This window comes from Giraffa tippelskirchi, chromosome 6 (genome assembly GCF_054371585.1).
Source record: "Giraffa tippelskirchi isolate mGirTip1 chromosome 6, T2T-mGirTip1v1.2.pri, whole genome shotgun sequence".
In the NCBI taxonomy this organism is placed as follows: domain Eukaryota; kingdom Metazoa; phylum Chordata; class Mammalia; order Artiodactyla; family Giraffidae; genus Giraffa; species Giraffa tippelskirchi.
In genome coordinates this window covers 35,021,787-35,041,354 of record NC_137280.1, presented here as the reverse complement: position 1 = coordinate 35,041,354, position 19,568 = coordinate 35,021,787, and the positions used below count along the sequence as shown (strand labels likewise).

The window sequence follows — 19,568 nt, the reverse complement described above, 5'->3', positions numbered from 1 at the left end:
TGAACTAGTGAATTATTACTTCTACTAAAGTTGTCTACCAACCAGTACTTAGGCTCCTACATATTTTGGGGTGACAGTTGATATAGGGGATCACTTCAGAGATTCCAGAATCTTGAAATGCTTTCTTTATTTTACTTAATTTGGCTGAGTCGGATCTTAGTTGTGCGGGATCTGACTAGGCATGAGGGCTCCAGAACACGAGGGGTTAGTTTGTTTTAATTTAAAATATTTTTACAGCTTTGAACATTGGCCATCTAATTTGAGACTTTTCCATATTTTGACCATGCCATATAAACTTACTGTATGAACTACTTAAAATGTTCAAAAACCATGGAACCTAGACTTAGTGAAGAAGATTTGGACTTTGGACTTGGTTCCGCCACTTAACTTGACTTAAGTTTATCATACAGAATGTCTCTATAATTAGAAGGAAAGAAAATTTTATAATTATGAAATTGAAGGCTGTAAAAATTAACCAAAGCTTTTAAAAAATCATTTTGGCAACAAAACCTGCTATTCAGTTGGCAGCAAAACCAATTTGTATTTTTTACTTCTTTCCTTAAATGTGAACATCCATATGTTTTGTTGCAGAAATATGTTTTGATTACAGGATGCCACCCTGGGCCCCTCTGGGGGTATCATAGTTATTACTTTCCTAAAATCTGAAAATGTATGTATCCTACATCCCAAACGTTCCACATAGCAGGTTTGTGGGCCTAGATTAGTTCTTTCTTAGGAGATTCCAGATGTACTGCCCTACCTTTCAGGCATCCTTTAGAGTATATTACGAAGAACAAGCTACAAGTAATTTAAAGTCACTTTTCTTTAGAAACTGTTAGTTGGGTAGTCAGTGGTAGTTTGAAGGGCTGATGCTCATTTTAAAAAATAAATGTCCACCATTACCTAATGGACTAGAAGTTATACTAATATATAACACTTCAATATTTAATCTTAAAAGGATGATAGTAAGTAACTGTATGGTAGTAGGAATATTCTGCCATCTTTTTTTTCCTTCTCCTTTATTTTCCTCTGCCTGGTGTTCCTTTCCATCCCACTCTGCCATACTTGATCCAAGGGGTGGCTGCATTAATGATTTTTCTTTTCAAGTTATAAGCATTAAGGAAACAGAATTTTTTGGTCAGACTGAAACTGCATGTTGAAGAAGGCTTTTGTGGATCAGTTGTAATGCTTTCTACCTGCTGAGGGTGTTAAGTTTTCTAAACCCTGTTAATGTCAGCCCCTGAGAATTTTTTAAGACTGAATTTTTTATTTCTGATATAGCCTTAGTATTCTGGGGTGACCAGAAGTGTCATATTACAACCAACTACTACTTTTCTGGGACCCCAGAATGACTTTCCACTTCATAAGAGGAAATTTGGTAGTAAAATTTTTGAGTCCACACGAAACTGAGCGAACAGGTTAGATGATATTGCTCTCAAGATTGAGAACTTGTTCGCAGTAGGATGGCTGTGAGGTAGAAACGTATCAGTGCAATGTGATAAATGTTAAAATCAGAAGTATGGCAGAGTGCAGTGGGGGAGGTTCCTGATTTCTCATTAAGAGTTGAAGAAAGCTTCACAGAGTTGGATCTTCTTTTGTGTAGGAGTTTGCCAGGAGAGGGTGCAAAGTGGCAAGAAATTGAAGGGAGTAAGTGAATAGAAAGGGGAGTGTAGTAGGGATAGTGAGGTGGGGTCAATAGGTTGGGGCCAGGTTGTAATTCTCTGACATGGTAATAAATTGTAAATTTTATTTCACAGACTGTGAGCAGTGAGAGGTTCTCAATTAGAGATGCAATCTTGTTTATTTATTTGCCTTTAACATAAAAGCATTTGGAAGGTGTTATTCATGGATTGGAGGGGAGAAAGTCCTGAAGAGACCTGTTAAGGCCCGGTCATGAAAGAAGTAACAACCTTGTTTGAATAGGAGCAAAGAAGAAACAGTGGAGCCTAGTCTGTCACTTGAATCATCACTGAGTTTGGGGGTAAAGGGAAACCAGTTTGTTGAGTCTCTAGGCTGCCATAGAACTGTCAAGGGTGCTTTATATAATAAGTTTGCAACTGAATTTACTCATCACTGAAAAAGGAAAAAACCCTTGACTGCAATGAACGAAGGGAAAAATATAACAGTTTATGAAATAAAATTAGCCTTAGTCCTCAGAAACTGTCTTCAGAGAAATTTGTTTGCTAGTATGTATTTACATGCGGAGAAGGCAATGGCACCCCACTCCAGTACTCTTGCCTGGAAAATCCCGTGGACGGAGGAGCCTGGTAGGCTACAGTCCATGGGGTGGCTAAGAGTCGGAGACGACTGAGCGACTTCACTTTCACTTTTCCCTTTCATGCACTGGAGAAAGAAATGGCAACCCACTCCAGTATTCTTGCCTGGAGAATCCTAGGGACGGCGGAGCCTGGTGAGCTGCCGTCTGTGGGGTCGCACAGAGTCGGACACGACTGAAGTGACTTAGCATAGCATATATTTACATGAAAACAAAAATTGAATAGATCTTACTGAGTTTCTGTAGGATGGAGCTGTCATTGTTTCTATAACCTCGATTTCTGATGTGCTCTCATATGTCATTCTTTTTGAGAATATTTGTGTTTTAAGAAAATCTGGATTAGTCTCCATGTGCCTCATGTGTGGAATTTTGAGAACCAAAAACAAGCGGTCAGGAAGACCTCCTTCCCAGCATTGTTTTGTGGAGCACTTACAGGCAGGTGCTGCGCAAAGCACTGGGTGCTTTGGAAGGGACACTTGTGCCCCCTGTGGTCCAAGAGAAGCCTGTAAACCACATGGCCCAAGATTGACCTCATTTAACGACATCATGATTCATGTTCCACTTCATAATTTGTACATTATTTTTATTTACTGATGTTACTTTTCATAGTATCCTTGTGAAGTAGGTAAATATTGCTATTCATTTCCTTGTGGAGAAAATAGTTATGATTGTTAAAATTTTAGGAGAAGGTAAAGGCCGAGATTTCTACCATGTCATCCTTTCCATTGGTTGGTAATCAGGTTTTTTAAAAACCCATGAATGAGATGTCAGAGAAGAATAAAAAATGAATTCAGAGGTGGCAGTTGCTTCAAAGATAGACAAAAATGTGTGTAAAGGACAATGATAGCTTATAACTAGGTACACTTAAAATTTTGTAGTTTTTTTTTGGTTGCATTGGATCTTAGTTGGCGTGAGCGATTGTGGCCAGGGATTGAACCCAGGCTCCCTGCACTGGGAGTGTGGAGTCTTAGCCTTTAGACCAGTAGGGAAATACCCAGAGATTAATAAAGTGAAGGCTGGTTTGCCACAAAATGTTGATAGTTTTTTGTTTTATTTTATTTTTTGCTAATTTTTTAAATTACAAAAAAAAATTTTTTTGGACATGCCACATGGCATATGGGATCTTTGTTCCCTGACCAGAATTGAACCTGTTTCCCTTCTTCCCTTGCATTGGAAACACAGTCTTAACCACTGAACCACCGGGGAAGTCTAGTCCCTATAGATAGGTTTGTTTTTTTGATTTAGCAGTATCACTGAATGATATTAAGTATCACTGGGAAAGTAAGTGAGTATAATTTAAGATGGGTATACTTCTGCACTCTCATTTCCAACGTTGCAGTTGTACCTTTTTTTAATTGCCTGCTTTAGTGCCAGGTTTGGTGCGCATGTTGTCAGGAGGCAGTGTAATACTGTTAAAGAACAGTGCAGCACTGTAGTAGCTTTAGTTTCCTCTTAAGGTTGAGGATAAGAATATTCTTACTGCATATGTAGATTGCATATACAAAAGGACTTTATGCATAAAATCAAGGGTGGTTTTTTTGGGTTTTTTTCTGTTTTTCATTTGGGGGAGGATCACCTATTGACTGGCGAAAATGCATTTGAGAAGGATTTCCATAGGAAGATCATGAATGTCGTCTATCAGGGTTTATTTTTTTTAATGTACTCATTTATTTGTGGCTGTTCTGGATCTTCGTTGCTGTGCAGGCTTTTCTCTAATTGCAGGGAGCAGGGGCTACTCCTCATTGCAATACAAGGGCTTCTTGTTGCAGAGCACTGGCGTTAGAGCACAGGCTCAGTAGTTACTGTGCACAGGCTTAGTTGTTTGGTGACATGTACCAGGGATCAAACTCATCTCTCCTGCATTGGCAGGTGGATTCTTGACCACTGAGCCACCAGGGAAGCCCTAGAGTTTATTTTTTAATCCTGTGCTTTTTTGAGAAAATGATGAATACAAAGAGTTCCTGGGAAAGCAGAATATGATTCTTATATCAAATGAATGGTTGGTTGCCTGGTTTCTATCTTATTCACATCAACTCAGCTGATTACAAATAAGTTTCCTGATGGTTTGAAATAAGATACAGCAGTGATAGCATGTATTGATTCCTAAGTTCGGTGTGCTTTTATGAAAGCTGTTGTCAACCTGGAGGAGCTCGCTTGTTTGGAGATTTATTTTTGATATCACGAGCCAAGTAGTTGATGCCTTTCAAGGGTTTTAATATCTGTAGTATGGATATGACTTGTTCTTGTACACAGAAAGAGTTTGTTGTTCAGTCACTAAATTGCACCCAACTCCTTGTGACCCCTTGGACTGCAGCACACCAGGCCTCCTTGTCCCTCACCATTTCCCGGAGTTTGCTCAAACCTACGTCTATTGAGTCAGTGATGCTATCTAACCATCTCATCCTCTGCTCCCCACTTCTCTTGTCCTCAGTCTTTCGCAGCATCAGGATCTTTTCCAGTCAGTTGGCTATTCACATCAGGTGGCCAGAGGACTGGAGCTTCAACTTCAGCATCAGTCCTTCCAACGAATATTCAGGGTTGATTTCCTTTAGGATTGACTGGTTTGATCTCCTTGTTGTTCAAGGGACCCCCAAGAGTCTTGATGCATTCCAATTGTGGTACTCAGTGTTCAGCCTTCTTTATGGTCCAACTCTCACATTCATACATAACTACTGGAAAGACCTCAGAAAGAATTTATTTGCCATCTATTAAGGTTTTAGGTTAAGGTATACATTCTGTACTGGTGTCCGTGTAGGATTAAAGATCGCAGACTAAATCCTAATATTTCACAGATAGGGTAGAAGACAGGAAGTGTCCATTAAGAACTAGCTGAGGTAAGCCTTCAACAAATAACTGTAGAATGTTATATAAATAGAAACACCCTATATTTACAAACCTACTTGGCAGAATTCTAAGAAATGCCCTGTACACACTTTAGAGTGACTTTTTTCGAAAGATACTGGGAAGAGTAAGATTGTTTGAATGATTTTAAGTTTTTTTTGAAGTGTTTTAAATATTTATTTTTGGCTATGCTGGAGAAGGAAATGGCAACCCACTCCAGTATTCTTGCCTGGAGAATCCCGGGGACGGGGGAGCCCGGTGGGCTGCCGTCTATGGGGTCGCACAGAGTCGGACACGACTGAAGCGACTGAGCAGCAGCAGCAGCAGCAGCAGCAGCAGCAGCAGCAGCAGCATGCTGGGTCTTCCTTGCTGCATGAAGGCTTTCTCTAGTTGCGGTGAGCTGAGGCTATTCTTTCATGTGGTGTGTGGATTTCTCATTGACTGTTGAAATACATTTAACTTATCAAAGGAAAGCAGAGTCATTAGATTTCAGTTAGTTTATGGTTTATGGATATTTTAGTATTATTATAGACCAGAAATTTGACAAAGTTATTCTTTTCTTCCCCTTATATTTTTGCTCTACCACGCAGCTTGCAGAATATTAGTTCCATGACCAGGGATTGAACCCAGGCCATGGCAGTGAAAGGGCTGAGTTCTATCCACTGGTCTCCCAGGGAACTCCCGAGATATGATTAAGTTAAAACTTAATAACAGGTTGAAAAGGGCAGACTATTCAAGCCAACAACTAACAACACCTGTTGAAAAAGCCTTTTAAAGTCATGCATTATGATAAATACTGGGAAAATAAAAATCTAGATAGTATCCCTGGTATCAAGGAACAGGAAAGGATTGGTATCTATTTACTGTTCCTTCTTTACATGTGAACTACTTGCTTATTCTCTTGACTTCCAACCCTTTTACTCTAGGGAGTAACTTCACATTCTACGTTTAATGTTACAGAGAAAATAAATGCCAATAGACATGTAGTCTTTAAGTGCCTGTCTTCAGACCTCTCTATGTATACTGATTGTCTAATGCTTCTGGATCCCAGACTTTCTAGGAATCTTACAAATTTGATAATTCCTTCTCTTTGCAATACTTCGCTTTGCAGTGTCCTCTTTTTCCTAATGACTTCTTCCTTTCAGCATTTAAACATGTTTTAATTTTTGCCTTAAAAAAACCCAAACTCTTAACCTGTATCTCACTCTATCCCTTTACAGCCAGATTTCTCATTGTCTGTCTTATGTCTCTAATTCATCTGCTGTTCACAACACAAGAGTAGACCGCAGCAGTGGGATGATGCCAGATTCATAAATTGTTGTTTAGTCACTAAGTCGTGAGTGGCCGACTCTTTTGCTATCCCATGAACTGTAGCCTGCCAGACTTCTCTGGGGGTTTTCCAGGCAAGAATACTGGGGTGGGTTGCCATTTCCTTCTCCAAGGAATCTTCCCAACCCAGGGATCAAACCTGAATCTCCTGCATTGGCAAAATAGGAGCCTGAATATTAGGAAACTTGTATTGTAAATTAAAGAATTTTGAAGACTATCCTAAAAACTGGTGAACCATTGAAGATTTTTAAGTAAAGGAGCAACAAAAAACTTGTGTTTTAGGAAGATCTTTCTGGCAATGTTGTGGGAAATGAAGAAAGTATTGTATTTTGGAGCAAAGAGACCAAGAAACTGTTTGAGTAATCCAGGAGAGTAATGATGAGTTCCTGAATTAAGGCAGTGGTAGAAAAAAGAAGAGATGCAACAGATTCAAGGGAAATAATTACATCTTCCTATTACAAATGTAGGAATTACATCTTCCTTTACAAATCTAGTATTAATTGATCTTTCCAATTCTGAACCAGTGCAAAAAGTAAAATTTTATACATCTAGCACTTGGTTAGTACTAGCAACTGCAGCTATCTTTTGGATATCAGACACCATACTTGGCTTGTGTTAACTGATTAAATTTCTGTATCAGGTCTATGATACAGGTGGATACATACGAGGATATTGAGGCATGTGGTCATACAAATGGAGCCAGGGTACCTAATACACCTTGGCTCTAAGGCTCATTCTAATCCAGTGTGCTGTTATTCCTGTGGCTGAAAAACATGTCTTATGTATGCTTTTATGCCTTGTAGTGTTAAGCACATAGTAGTTATTCAGTACTTAAAAATATCCTCTATTTAGTCTGCATAAGAAACATTTACAAGAGAGTGGTGTTTTGGGTGATGGCTACGGTGTGGTTGTAAATAACATACTTCTATATCTCCTTTTCAGATCTGGATGGTGCTCTACTCTCAGGGCCAGATTGTGATAGGAATGTCAATGCAAATTTATTGACTGAAGCCAACTCTGGTCAAGAAGGAGGTGATGCTGGTAGGTACAGTAGAATTTTAGCAAGAGTACCTCTAAGAGGATTTGAAGTTTTGGAATGTTTATGTGTTTATCAAGGACCTACAGCAGTTTCTTTTCCTTAAAGGAAAGTGTTAGGTATTAATATAAGCACTTTCAATCTGTGGCAGCTAATGTTGATTATAGAATTTAGAAGACTGGTAAATACATGAATAGGTGTTTCTTTTTCTTTGAAGGAGACATGTTAAAACTCTTAAATATTTAAAGCAATTAAGTTAATTGTGGCTTCTAGCTAGTGTATAGGTGGGATGAGAATGGTAATTATCAGAATAGTTGACTAGTGTATTTTAACTAATTCTGATGTAAAATAATAGTTTGGTTGTTGATGACTATAGAAAATAACCAATTTTAAATAGTGATATTTATAACTGCTTTGCAGGAAGTGTCCTGCACAAGATGATAAAGAATCCATGGTATTCCAAAGAATAATATAGGTAAATTAAAAAGGAAGAAAGCTTTCTTTATAGAATGTCATGCTAATAAATATAGAAGAATGATAAAATACACATTTTTGCAACCTCCAGGGGAAGTAGTTAAAAATCATCATGAGATAGTAAGCCACTGTTGATAGGTTGATCCCATGATGCCTGGGTGAAAGTTTGTTGTGATAGTATATTCCACGGTCTCAGTATCATCAATCTTGATATATCATTGATCCAAAAAAAAAGAGTCATTTGCTTGGGGATAGTTGGAAAAGTGAATATGTACTATGGTTTAAATGATATTCCTAACAATATAAAAATTCTTGGATGTGATAAAGGCACTATAGTTTATGTAAGAAAAAGTTCTAAAAGATACTGTGTTGAAGGGTAAAGTGATGAAGCGTGCAAGTTGTTTTCAAATAGTACATAAAAGGTGTACGTGTGCATCCATAGAGAGAAAGCACCTGGCAAAACTAACATTTGTTGAAGAAAGTGATACAATTTCTATAGCTTTAGAAATCTTTTAAGCAGTTGGGACAACAGTGATACTCCTTACAGAAAGCTCTTGGGGCCTTTTGAATATACAGTGTGCACAGACCAAAGTTAAGCTATAATTCTGAAGAAACTGCCTTAAAGTGGTTTATCTTAACTGTTGAAGTGAAGTTGCTCAGTCGTGTCCGACTCTTTGCGACCCCATGGACTGTAGCCCACCAGGCTCCTCAGTCTATGGAATTTTCCAGGCAAGAGTTCTGGAGGGGGTTGCCATTTTCTTCTCCAGGGGATCTTCCCAACGCAGGGATCGAACCCAGGTCTCCTGCATTGCAGGCAGATGCTTTACTGTCTGAGCCACCAGGGAAGCCTGGTGAAAGAAGTTATAAAAAAAAGTTTGTTTTTTTTTAATTGGCTGCTCTGGGTCTTCTTTCCTGTGCATGGGCTTTCTCTAGCTGCTGAGAGTGGGGGCTTCTCATTTTTGTGGCTTCTCTCCTTACAGAGCAGAGGTTCTGGGTGCATGCTGTGGTGCAGGGGCTTAGCTGCCCCGAGGCATGTGGGGTCTTCTCGGATGAGGGATCAAACCTGTGTCCCCTGCATTGGTAGGCGGATTCTTAACCAGTGAACCACCAGGGAAGTCACTGAATGGTGTATGTTTTGGACATTAAGAAATACAGAGATGAGTAAACAAGCACAGTCCTTGCTCTCAGAGCTTACTTTGTTTTGCTCTGATTTGGACAAGAGCTATGAGTCATAAAACTCAAAACTTTATTTAGAAGTGTGAAACTGAAAATTGATTAACCTTCACAGGCTACTACTCCCAACCTTCTTCCTTCTCACACACACAAATGTTGTGTCTCACTTTACCCCAGAGCAGTATTGCATTACAATTAAAATATGTAACTGGATTCAGAGGACTTTCCTAACATTAAAAAGCAGTAAGTGAAAGTATTCCCAGTACAAAACAATTTACAGTAGTAGTAATGAATGACAATTTTTAAATACCTTAGAGATTTTTTTTGTATTGTGGATATTAATACTTTTACTTTTTCCTTAAGAGGGAAATCTTAAGATCTTTTAATTTTTATAAGAGGCAATGTATTTGGCAAATAGATAAAGAAAATTGAATTCTTAGAAAACCCATTTGGCAGGCATTTTATAAAATTGTGTGTATGGGAGAAAAATTGCTAAATTCCTGCACGAGTGTGCTAGGTATATATCCTAGAAAGGAGTGTTCAGGCAGAGGACAGAGTAAGTGCAAAGTGCAAAGGCTTTGAAGTAGTAGCCATTTTACCACCGTGGAGTAGCACAGAGGCCAGTGTGGTTGGAATAGAATAACCAAGGGAGTGGTTTGGAAGCAAGGGCTAGATAATTAAGGCTCTGTAGTATATTGGTAGTCTTTGGCTTGTACTGTGAGTAAGATCATTAGTCCTAGCAGACTTTTTAGTGGAGTAGTATCTGGTTCTGATTTCAAGTTTTTAAAAGGTCTGATTGCTGTGTTGAGAATGAGCTCTAAGAAGGCACCATGGTGTGAGCTTGGAGACAAACTGATGGCTATTGAAAATAATCTAGAGGCAACAGTTGATGATGAGTTGGGATAGGGTGGCAGTAGTTATGGGGGATTTTAGATATGTTTACATTGCCAAAGGAGTACTTTCCAGATTTTTATTTAAGGATGAAGTTAGATTTTGGTAAACTCCCTAATTCATTGTTACCTTGCCCTCCAATGTGTCTGAAACAACAAATGAGTCTAATAATAAAAAAACTTTACTTTCGTAATTACCCCATATTTATACTCATCATCCTTAGCCTATCTTTTCTGTACTGATAGAAGACTATCCCATTCCACAGCTGGGCTTCAGGGTGGTATAAGTCTTCAGTGGGAGAAAGGTTAGAAACAGCAACAATTAAAAGGGTAGTTTCATGTAGGCTCAACATACCATTAAATAGTATTTTTACTCTACTGAATTTCTTTTTCTGTGTTTAAATTGTATTTTAAACTTTAGTTTGTTGTTGATTCTAATACCAGGATATTGTAAATTTAGGATAATAAGGTATAAGGCCATCTCAGTTTTAGACTTAAATAGTTTTTTAATATATCTATTTTATATTAGGCTGTTCTATCATGATGCTCATAAAATAGTTTTATATCCATCTTTTTAATTCCAGTAAGAGTCATCTTAATTACCATCATTATATCAAAATCACTTTTTAATTGTATTAGGTCCTTCACATGATTTCAAGTATGGCCTGATGCCTGGCCCTTCTAGCGATTTCAAGTATGGATTGATACCAGGTACTTCAAACGATTACAAGTATGGATTGATACCAGGTGCTTCTAACGATTTCAAGTATGGATTATTGCCTGAATCTTGGCCAAAACAAGAAACTTGGGAAAATGGCAAGTATTAGTCAAAACATCTACAGAGCTGTTAATACTGTTTTTATCAATTAATTAAAAGCTTCCACATTCTGGGTTTTAAAAAACTCAGATGGTAGTAGCCATACAATAATCCCTATTCTCAGGAATAGGCAAGCTTTTGACAAATTTTCTGTTTAATGTATAATAATAAGTACTTTTTGTTGTTGTTTTTAATTCTCAAAGGTGAATCATCTCTAATCATGAACAAGTTAAAATGCCCTCATTGTACCTATGTAGCCAAATACAGACGAACACTAAAAAGGCATTTGCTCATTCATACGGGAGTCAGATCATTTAGCTGTGATATTTGTGGAAAACTGTTTACTCGAAGAGAACATGTAAAAAGACATTCCTTGGTAAGTAACTTTAACTTATCATTGAGATAAACTGTGCTGTTTAAGGTATTTTAACACTATTACCAGCAAATTTTTGCTTCAAACAATAAATGTTATTTGTGAAACCAGTACTGAACTTCATACAGAAAGATAATGGTATATTTACTCTTTGTTAAATGGGAGGTTGAGTTTGGTTCAAATGTGTTATATTGTCTCTACTGTTCTAACATTGGATTTTTTTTCACCTCTTCAATTAGGTGCATAAAAAGGATAAAAAATACAAATGTATGGTGTGTAAGAAGATCTTCATGTTAGCAGCCAGTGTTGGAATAAGACATGGGTCTCGGCGCTATGGTGTCTGTGTAGACTGTGCAGATAAATCACAACCAGGAGGACAAGAAGGTGTAGATCAGGGACAGGATACAGATTTCCCTCGAGATGAAGAATATGAGGGGAATGGTGGAGGAGAAGCTGATGAAGAGCTGGTTGATGATGGAGAAGATCAGAATGATGCATCTCGATGGGATGAATCAGGAGATGTTTGTATGTCTCTTGATGACTAACGGACCTACTATACTCCTCAAGGATGCTGCATTTGGACATAATATGAATCAACAATTTGGATTGTTGAACTTGAAGGCTTGCAAAATATGGTACATGCTGGATGGTAGTTACATTGCTGTGAAAACTGTAGGGTCAAAGCCTTATAGCAAAAAAAATTTTTTTTTATATTTGCACAGGACTGTACAGCAAACAACCTTGTGGTTGAATTACATGGAGTTCACACATCTTCAGTCAGTTATCAAAGTAAAAATATTTTTTATTTATAGGATATACAGTAAGTATTTGGATCCTCTGAAAATATAATACCTGTTCTTAAAAAGCTTACATTCATGTGCCACTTTAACATGAATGAAGAAAATTCATTTATTAAGAATACAGTGACAGCTGACCTAATTACTCTGTCCATCAAACCACTCAGGCTAGTTTGTACTAGTAGAGTTTTGTTTCTATTTTTATTTTTATTAATTTTATTTTTTTTAATACAGATTTTCAGTGAGGGGCCTTTTCAACCCCATTGGTTCTACTTTTCTGTATTTTTCACTTTATTTTGCTTCATAACTTAAACCAAGTCTCTTCTAGTCTTAGGTATTATTTCTCAATTTTGTGCTGATGGGCATGTTTATAAGAACTGGAGAGGTAATTTATTGGAATGAACTAACTGACTTCCTCCATTCCCCCTTTCCTTTCTGACAATGAATTTTAATACTTTACAAATGAAGAATGATGTTGCAAAGTACCGTGGTGAGGTTGACAAATACCACTAAAATGATTATGATTTAAAAGTAACTTTCTCCTGCTGCTCTAATCTGATAAATGGTTACTATATGACGTTTTCTGACAAGGCATTTGGTTTTGGGTATCTGTTACTTTGGCACTACTCTTGTTTGCTTCTTTTTATTTTTGCCAGTGTACTATACCTCAGTCCTATTTGAAAAGACAGAAGTCTAAGTGAAAGAAAACTCATAAAAATAATAAGTAAAATGATTTGTTTTATAATTTATCCTCCATGTCCAGTTTGGTTAGCTTGTTATGCAATATAAGTGAAATATCAGGTTTTTACTCCTGTGCCCTTTTATCATTAAAATTAACACAAAAAGTGCATTCTCTTTTGTTTCATACTTATGGGGTATTCAGGGTTTGAAATTATGATAGATAATTTATTTTTCAATTCCTTGAAATCACTACATCTTGATATATATATATAGTCTTTTTAGTAGTCACCATGATTCAACAATCTGCAAAAGTCTTACAAATAAAGTATTGCGAGGCTTTACAATTTATTATTCTGTTCACTAAATTCTTCAGGATACAAGGGATGATGTATTAAGTTGAAATCGCCAGATTTATTTAGTCTGATGACAGATGAATTAACTGATTGACTCACAGCAGCATTTCACATAATTGATATTAATATGCACAATGTTTATCAGGAGCATACTGTATATTATATAAGATTGAGGGATATCATATTTTCAGCTTTCTTTTAAATAGAAATTGAGTATATTTTCCTATTTTATATCAGGTAACTAAATTATGCTAGTCGTGTGGAAAAACTTGCAAAGTACACTTTGACAGACATAATCCTTTTGGTGCTCCATCTGATCAAAGTTGAAAAAAGACTGGGTTTTTTAAGAGACAGACTTTCTTACTGTCTCTGATTTCAGTAGAAAGATGGTTTAACATTAGACATTGATGCTTCTGCTTGTATGAATCAAAGATAGAGTACAGTTACATGGTGAGATGCATCATTTGTCACCTAAACTTGATCATAGTTTCTATAAAACTGAAAAACTGACATGAATTGTTTTGGTTTGGTTTTTGTTTAAGACTGAAGAGTACATCTTTTTCTCAGTGTTCTAGACAAATGAGTAAAATGTAATTCTCGTGGGGTCCAAAGTAGACGTTAGTTGGGCAAAGATACTATGAATGGAAAAGTATTTTAAACGTAAAATGTTCTACTTTGTGAATATGTAAGTATAGTATAAAGATTTCTTTCATCCCATTTATCCCTCTCCTTTAAAATAAACCATAGTTTACAATTGGTAGATCTGTCTATATATAAATATATATTAAAGAGAAAAGATATATATCTAAAAATCACCTAAATCTGCTTTATTAGACTACAGTTCACTTATTGCATAGAAACTGGACTTGGCTTTACATTCTTAATGTACTTTTACTTTTCCTTAAGATATGAACTTGACTCTTTAAACTGAATTTTCTTTACTACTTAAATTGTTTATGTATATCTGGTAAATTATGACCAAATTTTTGTTAGATTGCATACAGTAAATTGAAAATACACACTTGGTACACTACGGATTGTTGTGCTTTTGTTTTGGTTTTAGTTGGAAACAAGGTTTGATGTAGATGGCTTGTTACTGTTAATTTAAAATATTCTATAATTATTGTCCATTACCTTTTGTGTTGTGTTGTGACAGATTTGGCTATATTTTTAGTCAACTGAAATAATGATACTTTAAGAATTTGTTTTTAGAAAGGTAATCCAAAGGAAAAATGTTTATACTCTTGAATATATTAGCCTCAGCCTATATAAAAATTTCTTCTTTTAAAGTAAGCATTTTACCAGAAACAGAATTGACAGATTTTTCTACTTGCTGACTGCCTAACTTATTTTGTTTCATGATCTTGAAGGGACTGCCTTTTCCCTTCTAGGTCTTTTTTAAAAAAATAGTTTAGTACTAAGGTATACTACTGGATGTTTCTATTTTTTTAAGTATATTGTTTTTTCTGACTTACAGTACAATTTTAGGAAGTTGATAGATACTAAGAACTCATGATTGGTCTCAGAGAGGTAACAGTGGAATACTCGTAATTTTGTCTGTGGCGCCCTGGCGGAATTATGTGTTACACATTTGCTGAATTTTTCTCTTGTAACTTATATTTTAAATGAAAAATATTTTAGATCTTTTATTTAATGAAGGGGGAGAGTATAAACTGTTTATTTCCTATTCATTTTGTAGTAACAGACCCTCTCATATAAATCAAGTATCATGTATTATTTCTTAGGAGTCTCAGAGGCAGTTACTTCCATACAGCCCCTGCTTTTTCATTGTTATTGGCCCTTATTTTTCACATTCACTAGATCTTTTGCTAAATTTCAGCATGCTAGCAATTAAGAGATAAAAAAGAAAAAAAACATAAGGGAAAACGGAACAGTAATGAATAGCTTTGAAATTTGGGGGGAAAGCATGAGCTGGTTTATTGGTAGAGCCATCCTGCTGAAGAAGAGTGAGATGAAGTTTATTCATGTATGTAAAGCACTTAGAACACTGCCTGGTGCATAATAGTGACATGACACATCTTAGTTGTTTAATAATACATGGGAACCAAGGGGGAAAGGGGTGGAGGAATAGAAAAAGGGGAATGAAAAAATTGGGACTTGTATTAATACAATGTGTTATAAAAGGCCTGAAGATGACTAGTATAATACTAGGGAAAGTGTGATGGAAGAAGGGTCTTAAAAACTGATAAGCTTTATTTACATTTTTAGGATGATGTCAGCATAGGATGAAAAGGTTTTTTTCTGAATAATTCCAAAAGCTAGCTTTTTTTAGTGCCTGCACATGCCATTGCGCTTTACCTTATCAAATCCCCTGTAAGTAGGTGCTATTGTCTCCATTTTATAGACAAGGAAAGGCTCCATGAAATTGCCTAATTGAACTAATGTAACAGTCACTACAAGGTAGAGCTGGGTTTTGACCAGGGCTGATTATGAAGCCCATGCTCTTTTTAGGGGGCTCTGTTGCCCCTACTTTTGTAGGATTTTAGCTCTTTAAAGTGGTCTGTGTATGGAGACATATTTTCCGTATAAAACAGCTATGTTAGGAATTTGAGTGTCTGTGTAATCCTTCCTCCCCCAAATGTCCTTAACTACTCTTGCCTCCTAATACACCAATTGTTATACCACATGACTATAAACAAGATACCCTTCAGTGTAGCACGTTGCTATTAATTGGCTGTAGCATTTTCATTTTAAAAGGATGATTTTTAACTGAAGAATTAGATATGAACCCGTTTTTGTGCCGTTGAGTCACCCAGATCCTTAAACTTAACTATGGTACATAATATACATGCTTAGAACTAACAGGTATTTTTTCTTAGTCACTTTAGGATTTTAAATGGAAAGGTTTTTTTTTTCCCTGCTGTATCCCTACTTTTAAGTGAAGTTGAGCCATTCAAGGTATTTAGTCTAAAATGTTTTAGGGATAAGCACATTTTAAAAGATGTTTTGTAGCCCTGAATTTTACAACATTGGGTACTTAAAATTTGCAGTATGCTGCCTATTGAGAACAAAGTTGGGTTAAGGAGAGGGTTGGTTGAGGCCATTATGAGATGGGAGAATCAGCATTTTAAAAACACTGTAAACAAAAGAACACTTTCTGCCTGCTGTTTGTAAAAGCTCTTTGGGAAGATCTTTTACGAAGACCAATTTTTAATGTAATTTACCTACCTAGTATTAAGTGTCCTAAGACATGTATGTAAACTTCCACAATGTTTTGGTTTTTTTTTTTTTTTGGTCTGTGTATTTAGAAAATACACAAGAATCTTTATCAAACCTAAAAATATAAACTTGTGAGCACTGAACTGCTTCTGGCTTTGTGAATTTTGTTGACTCTGATATTTAATCCAGATTGCTTTTAACGATAATAATTTAGACTAACTGGGTATGGGAACTCCTTTGTAAACTTTGACTTATGTATAATTCAGATACCTTTGTATTGTAGAATATTAAGGTTTATCTCTTTTTATGTGAAGTGCATAAAAGACTCAAACTACCTCCTATTAGCAATTCTTGGAGAGCTGCTTTAATTAATAGAAAGCAGTGATTTATAATCAGCATATCATTTGTCTTTCATCTTTATTACTTTTGGAATTCTCTACAGGTTGTAGAAAACATTGAAATATTTTCCCTGAAAGTACATACCTTTGGAAATGGGTTGAAAAGCAAAGGTAAACCACTTCACCTATATTTATTGCATATATAGCAGATTAATGGGTTAACAACTTTCAAGTCTTTGAAACTTTACTAATACAGAAAAGAACATTTTTTTTGTGGTGATGGTGTTAAAGTAATAGAACAAAGGAAATCATAGAATGACTGGATATCCAGACTTTCAATTATTAAATGAGAGTTCTGATTTAGTTTGGAAAATCAAGAGGGGATGCCCATATTGCATACAATTCCTAGTGTCTTTAAATTTCTAAAAGAACTCGCATGTGGCAGTAGATATATTCTAATGGTTTGTGTAGATAATATTCTCTGTGGTTCCAAGGGGTTAAGATTGGGACAAAAGATGAAGTGGGGATTACTTGAGGGAAAAAAAAAAACCCCTTCACCCAAAATTTCAATTTCAAAATGAATTTTTTGGTTGTGATTTTTCTGGACTATTGTAGTTATCAAGTTTTTGTTTTTCTTAGAACATTGTTAAAAATTATGTATAAATATCTCATGAAGGACATTTTGACACCAAAATTGGACTCAGCTGAAACTTAGAAAACTATGTTTAGCTTTATGGAAAAAATTGTTACTTTAACTTTTTTCTTTTTCACGAAAAATCCAGACCAACGTTTGGAAGATGATATAGGAAATTCAGTGATTGGATCTATAATTAGAAAATTAAAGCTCTTTCTGATTTTAATAACTATCTGAACTAAAATTTAAAAATGGAATACAGGAAAGTTAAGTGAATAAAAAATAGGTTCTGTAGTTGCATGGTGCCTTATATACTATTAATACTACTTTTTGAATCGCCCCCCCCAACAGTCAGTTTGGCAATAAAGTACTACTCTTCCAAGCATAATTAGGTATGTTTTAGTCTTAGTGAAAGATATGCAAAAGACAGTCTTCTTGAAACATATCCCCAACAGTTGTTGAGAGGACAGTATATAAAATGGTCTTGTTAATTATTAAAAAAATTCTTAGAAGTAAAGACACTTGATAAAGATTTAAGAGTCAACCAATACAGAAAAGATTCCCAGGGAGGTCACTACAATGACTTTGCAGTCAGTTTTAGATCAGGGCTCTTCAAGTCTCAGTATCTTACCTGTAACAAATTCATTCAATAAATATTTAACATTTGGGAAAACTTGAAATTAAAGACTACAGTTCAGTTGTAAAGACTACAAATTATATTCAAATAACAGTCCTGGCACATAGAGCTCAAAATTATTTCATAAGTGAATGATTAAAGACATAAACATTTTTAAGGCTTTTGCCTGCTAGTATCTCATGGCATACAGCTTTCAAGTCGATTTTCTTTTATGTAGTTTGTGTTGTGCCATGCGTAGGATACATGAGGTCACACTGGGCTCTAGGGACCCTTCAGTACCACCATAGGTGTCTATGCCCGAAGACATAATAACCAAATCCAACCTTTGGCAAATACTACCATAGAGATCTCAATCCAAGTAGTGATTTTTTTTTTTAAAGCTACACCATCTCCATAACTTAAGTGACAAGATTAGACACGTTGCAAAATTTTAATGACTGGCATAGCCACTACTAACATCTAAATATCTTAATAGTGTATATAAGGAAGATGTGAAGAAACTAGAAAGAAAACCCTATTGGAGATTATTCCTTCATGTAGTGTAGGCTGCAACAGTGGTATAGATAAAGATGTGTGGACCTACCTGATGTTTTAGTTACTGATAGAATTTTTTGTATTTGTGAAGAGGCATGTTGGGTGTTAGCATTTGTATTTTACAGTTGCAAAGACAAATGTGTTTATCTGTCCCTTGTTCTTAGTCATCTACTTGAATTTTGATAGCTCCTGGATTCCTAAACAGAGATGGTAGTATTTACATAGAGACATAAGTGACTCCCCAAAGCAGGTTTTACCACACTAAATTTTCAAGTAATTGCCACTTAAATCATTAAAACAATTAGCTCATTCCAAAGAATGGCAATTATGAGAATTGGATCAGCCTCCAAGAGTTCTAACCCAAGGTCTTAGACTTCTCTTCTTTGGCAAAGAAAGTGTGAAGAACTTATTTTAAGAATTACTTTGTGTGTGTTAGTTGCTCAGTCATGTCTGACTCTGTGACCCCATGGACTAGCCTGCCATGCTCCTCCATCCTTGGGATTTCCAAGCAAGAATACTGGAGTGGATTGCCATTTCCTTCTCCTGGGGATCTTCCCAACCCAGGGACTGAACCCGGGTCTCCTGCATTGCAGGCAGACTCTTTACTGTCTGAGCCACCAGGGAAGCCCAAGAATTACTTAAGTTCTAGGTAAACAACTAGAGTTTTATATATGTCGGTATAATTTTTCTTCAGTTGGTAGTCTTAAATTTCCTTCCTTATAAGATTTTATTATTTCATAGGCTTCAGGGCATTTACCTTGGAGTCCTACCTTAGACTTCAGGCAGTTTTTTTGAGCCATTACTCATCCTAAACTTTTGCTATGTTACTGCCTTCTGAAGGTCGCTGACTTTTGGGCACCCTAGCCTGTTTGCTGGCCTTCTTTGTTACTATTGGTGACCTATACCACACTCAAAATGTAAGTTCCCATTTCAGCCAATGGACTCTCTTCTTTGGTCATACATGTGTTCAGCAGATATATTAGTTTATACCAGTTAATTAATACCAGTTTGTGAGAAAATGATTACCTATGATGGATAATGGGGTCACACTGCGTTCACTATTTTACTCTAAACCATTTGGGATGGGAAAAGATGCAAAGTTAGACAATCAGGGAACTTTATCAAAGAGGACTTTAATTTCAGTGATTTTTAAAAGAAGTGATTTAGTGGAAGGGTCAAATGGCTGAAAATGTAAAATGGTGCGGA

General features: G+C 36.2%; 1 protein-coding gene across 7 annotated transcripts in view; it reads left to right on the top strand.

The window, feature by feature from the left end:
• Positions 1–19,568, top strand: part of ZBTB10 (zinc finger and BTB domain containing 10) — a 43,994-nt gene that overhangs the window by 15,919 nt on the left and 8,507 nt on the right. The window contains exons 3-7 of one of the 7 annotated variants that reach the window (XR_014057949.1): positions 7,388–7,486; positions 10,658–10,834; positions 11,039–11,211; positions 11,448–11,843; positions 11,931–12,022. Coding sequence is in view for 2 of the 7 variants with exons in the window: in XM_081505113.1 (XP_081361239.1) it covers positions 7,388–7,486; positions 10,658–10,834; positions 11,039–11,211; positions 11,448–11,753 (755 nt within the window). In the remaining 5 variants the exon portion in view is untranslated. Of the gene's footprint in view, positions 1–7,387; positions 7,487–10,657; positions 10,839–11,038; positions 11,212–11,447; positions 16,363–19,568 lie in introns of those variants that run through there. The other 6 variants (XR_014057952.1, XR_014057950.1, XR_014057953.1 and 3 more) reach the window with 6 other exon arrangements.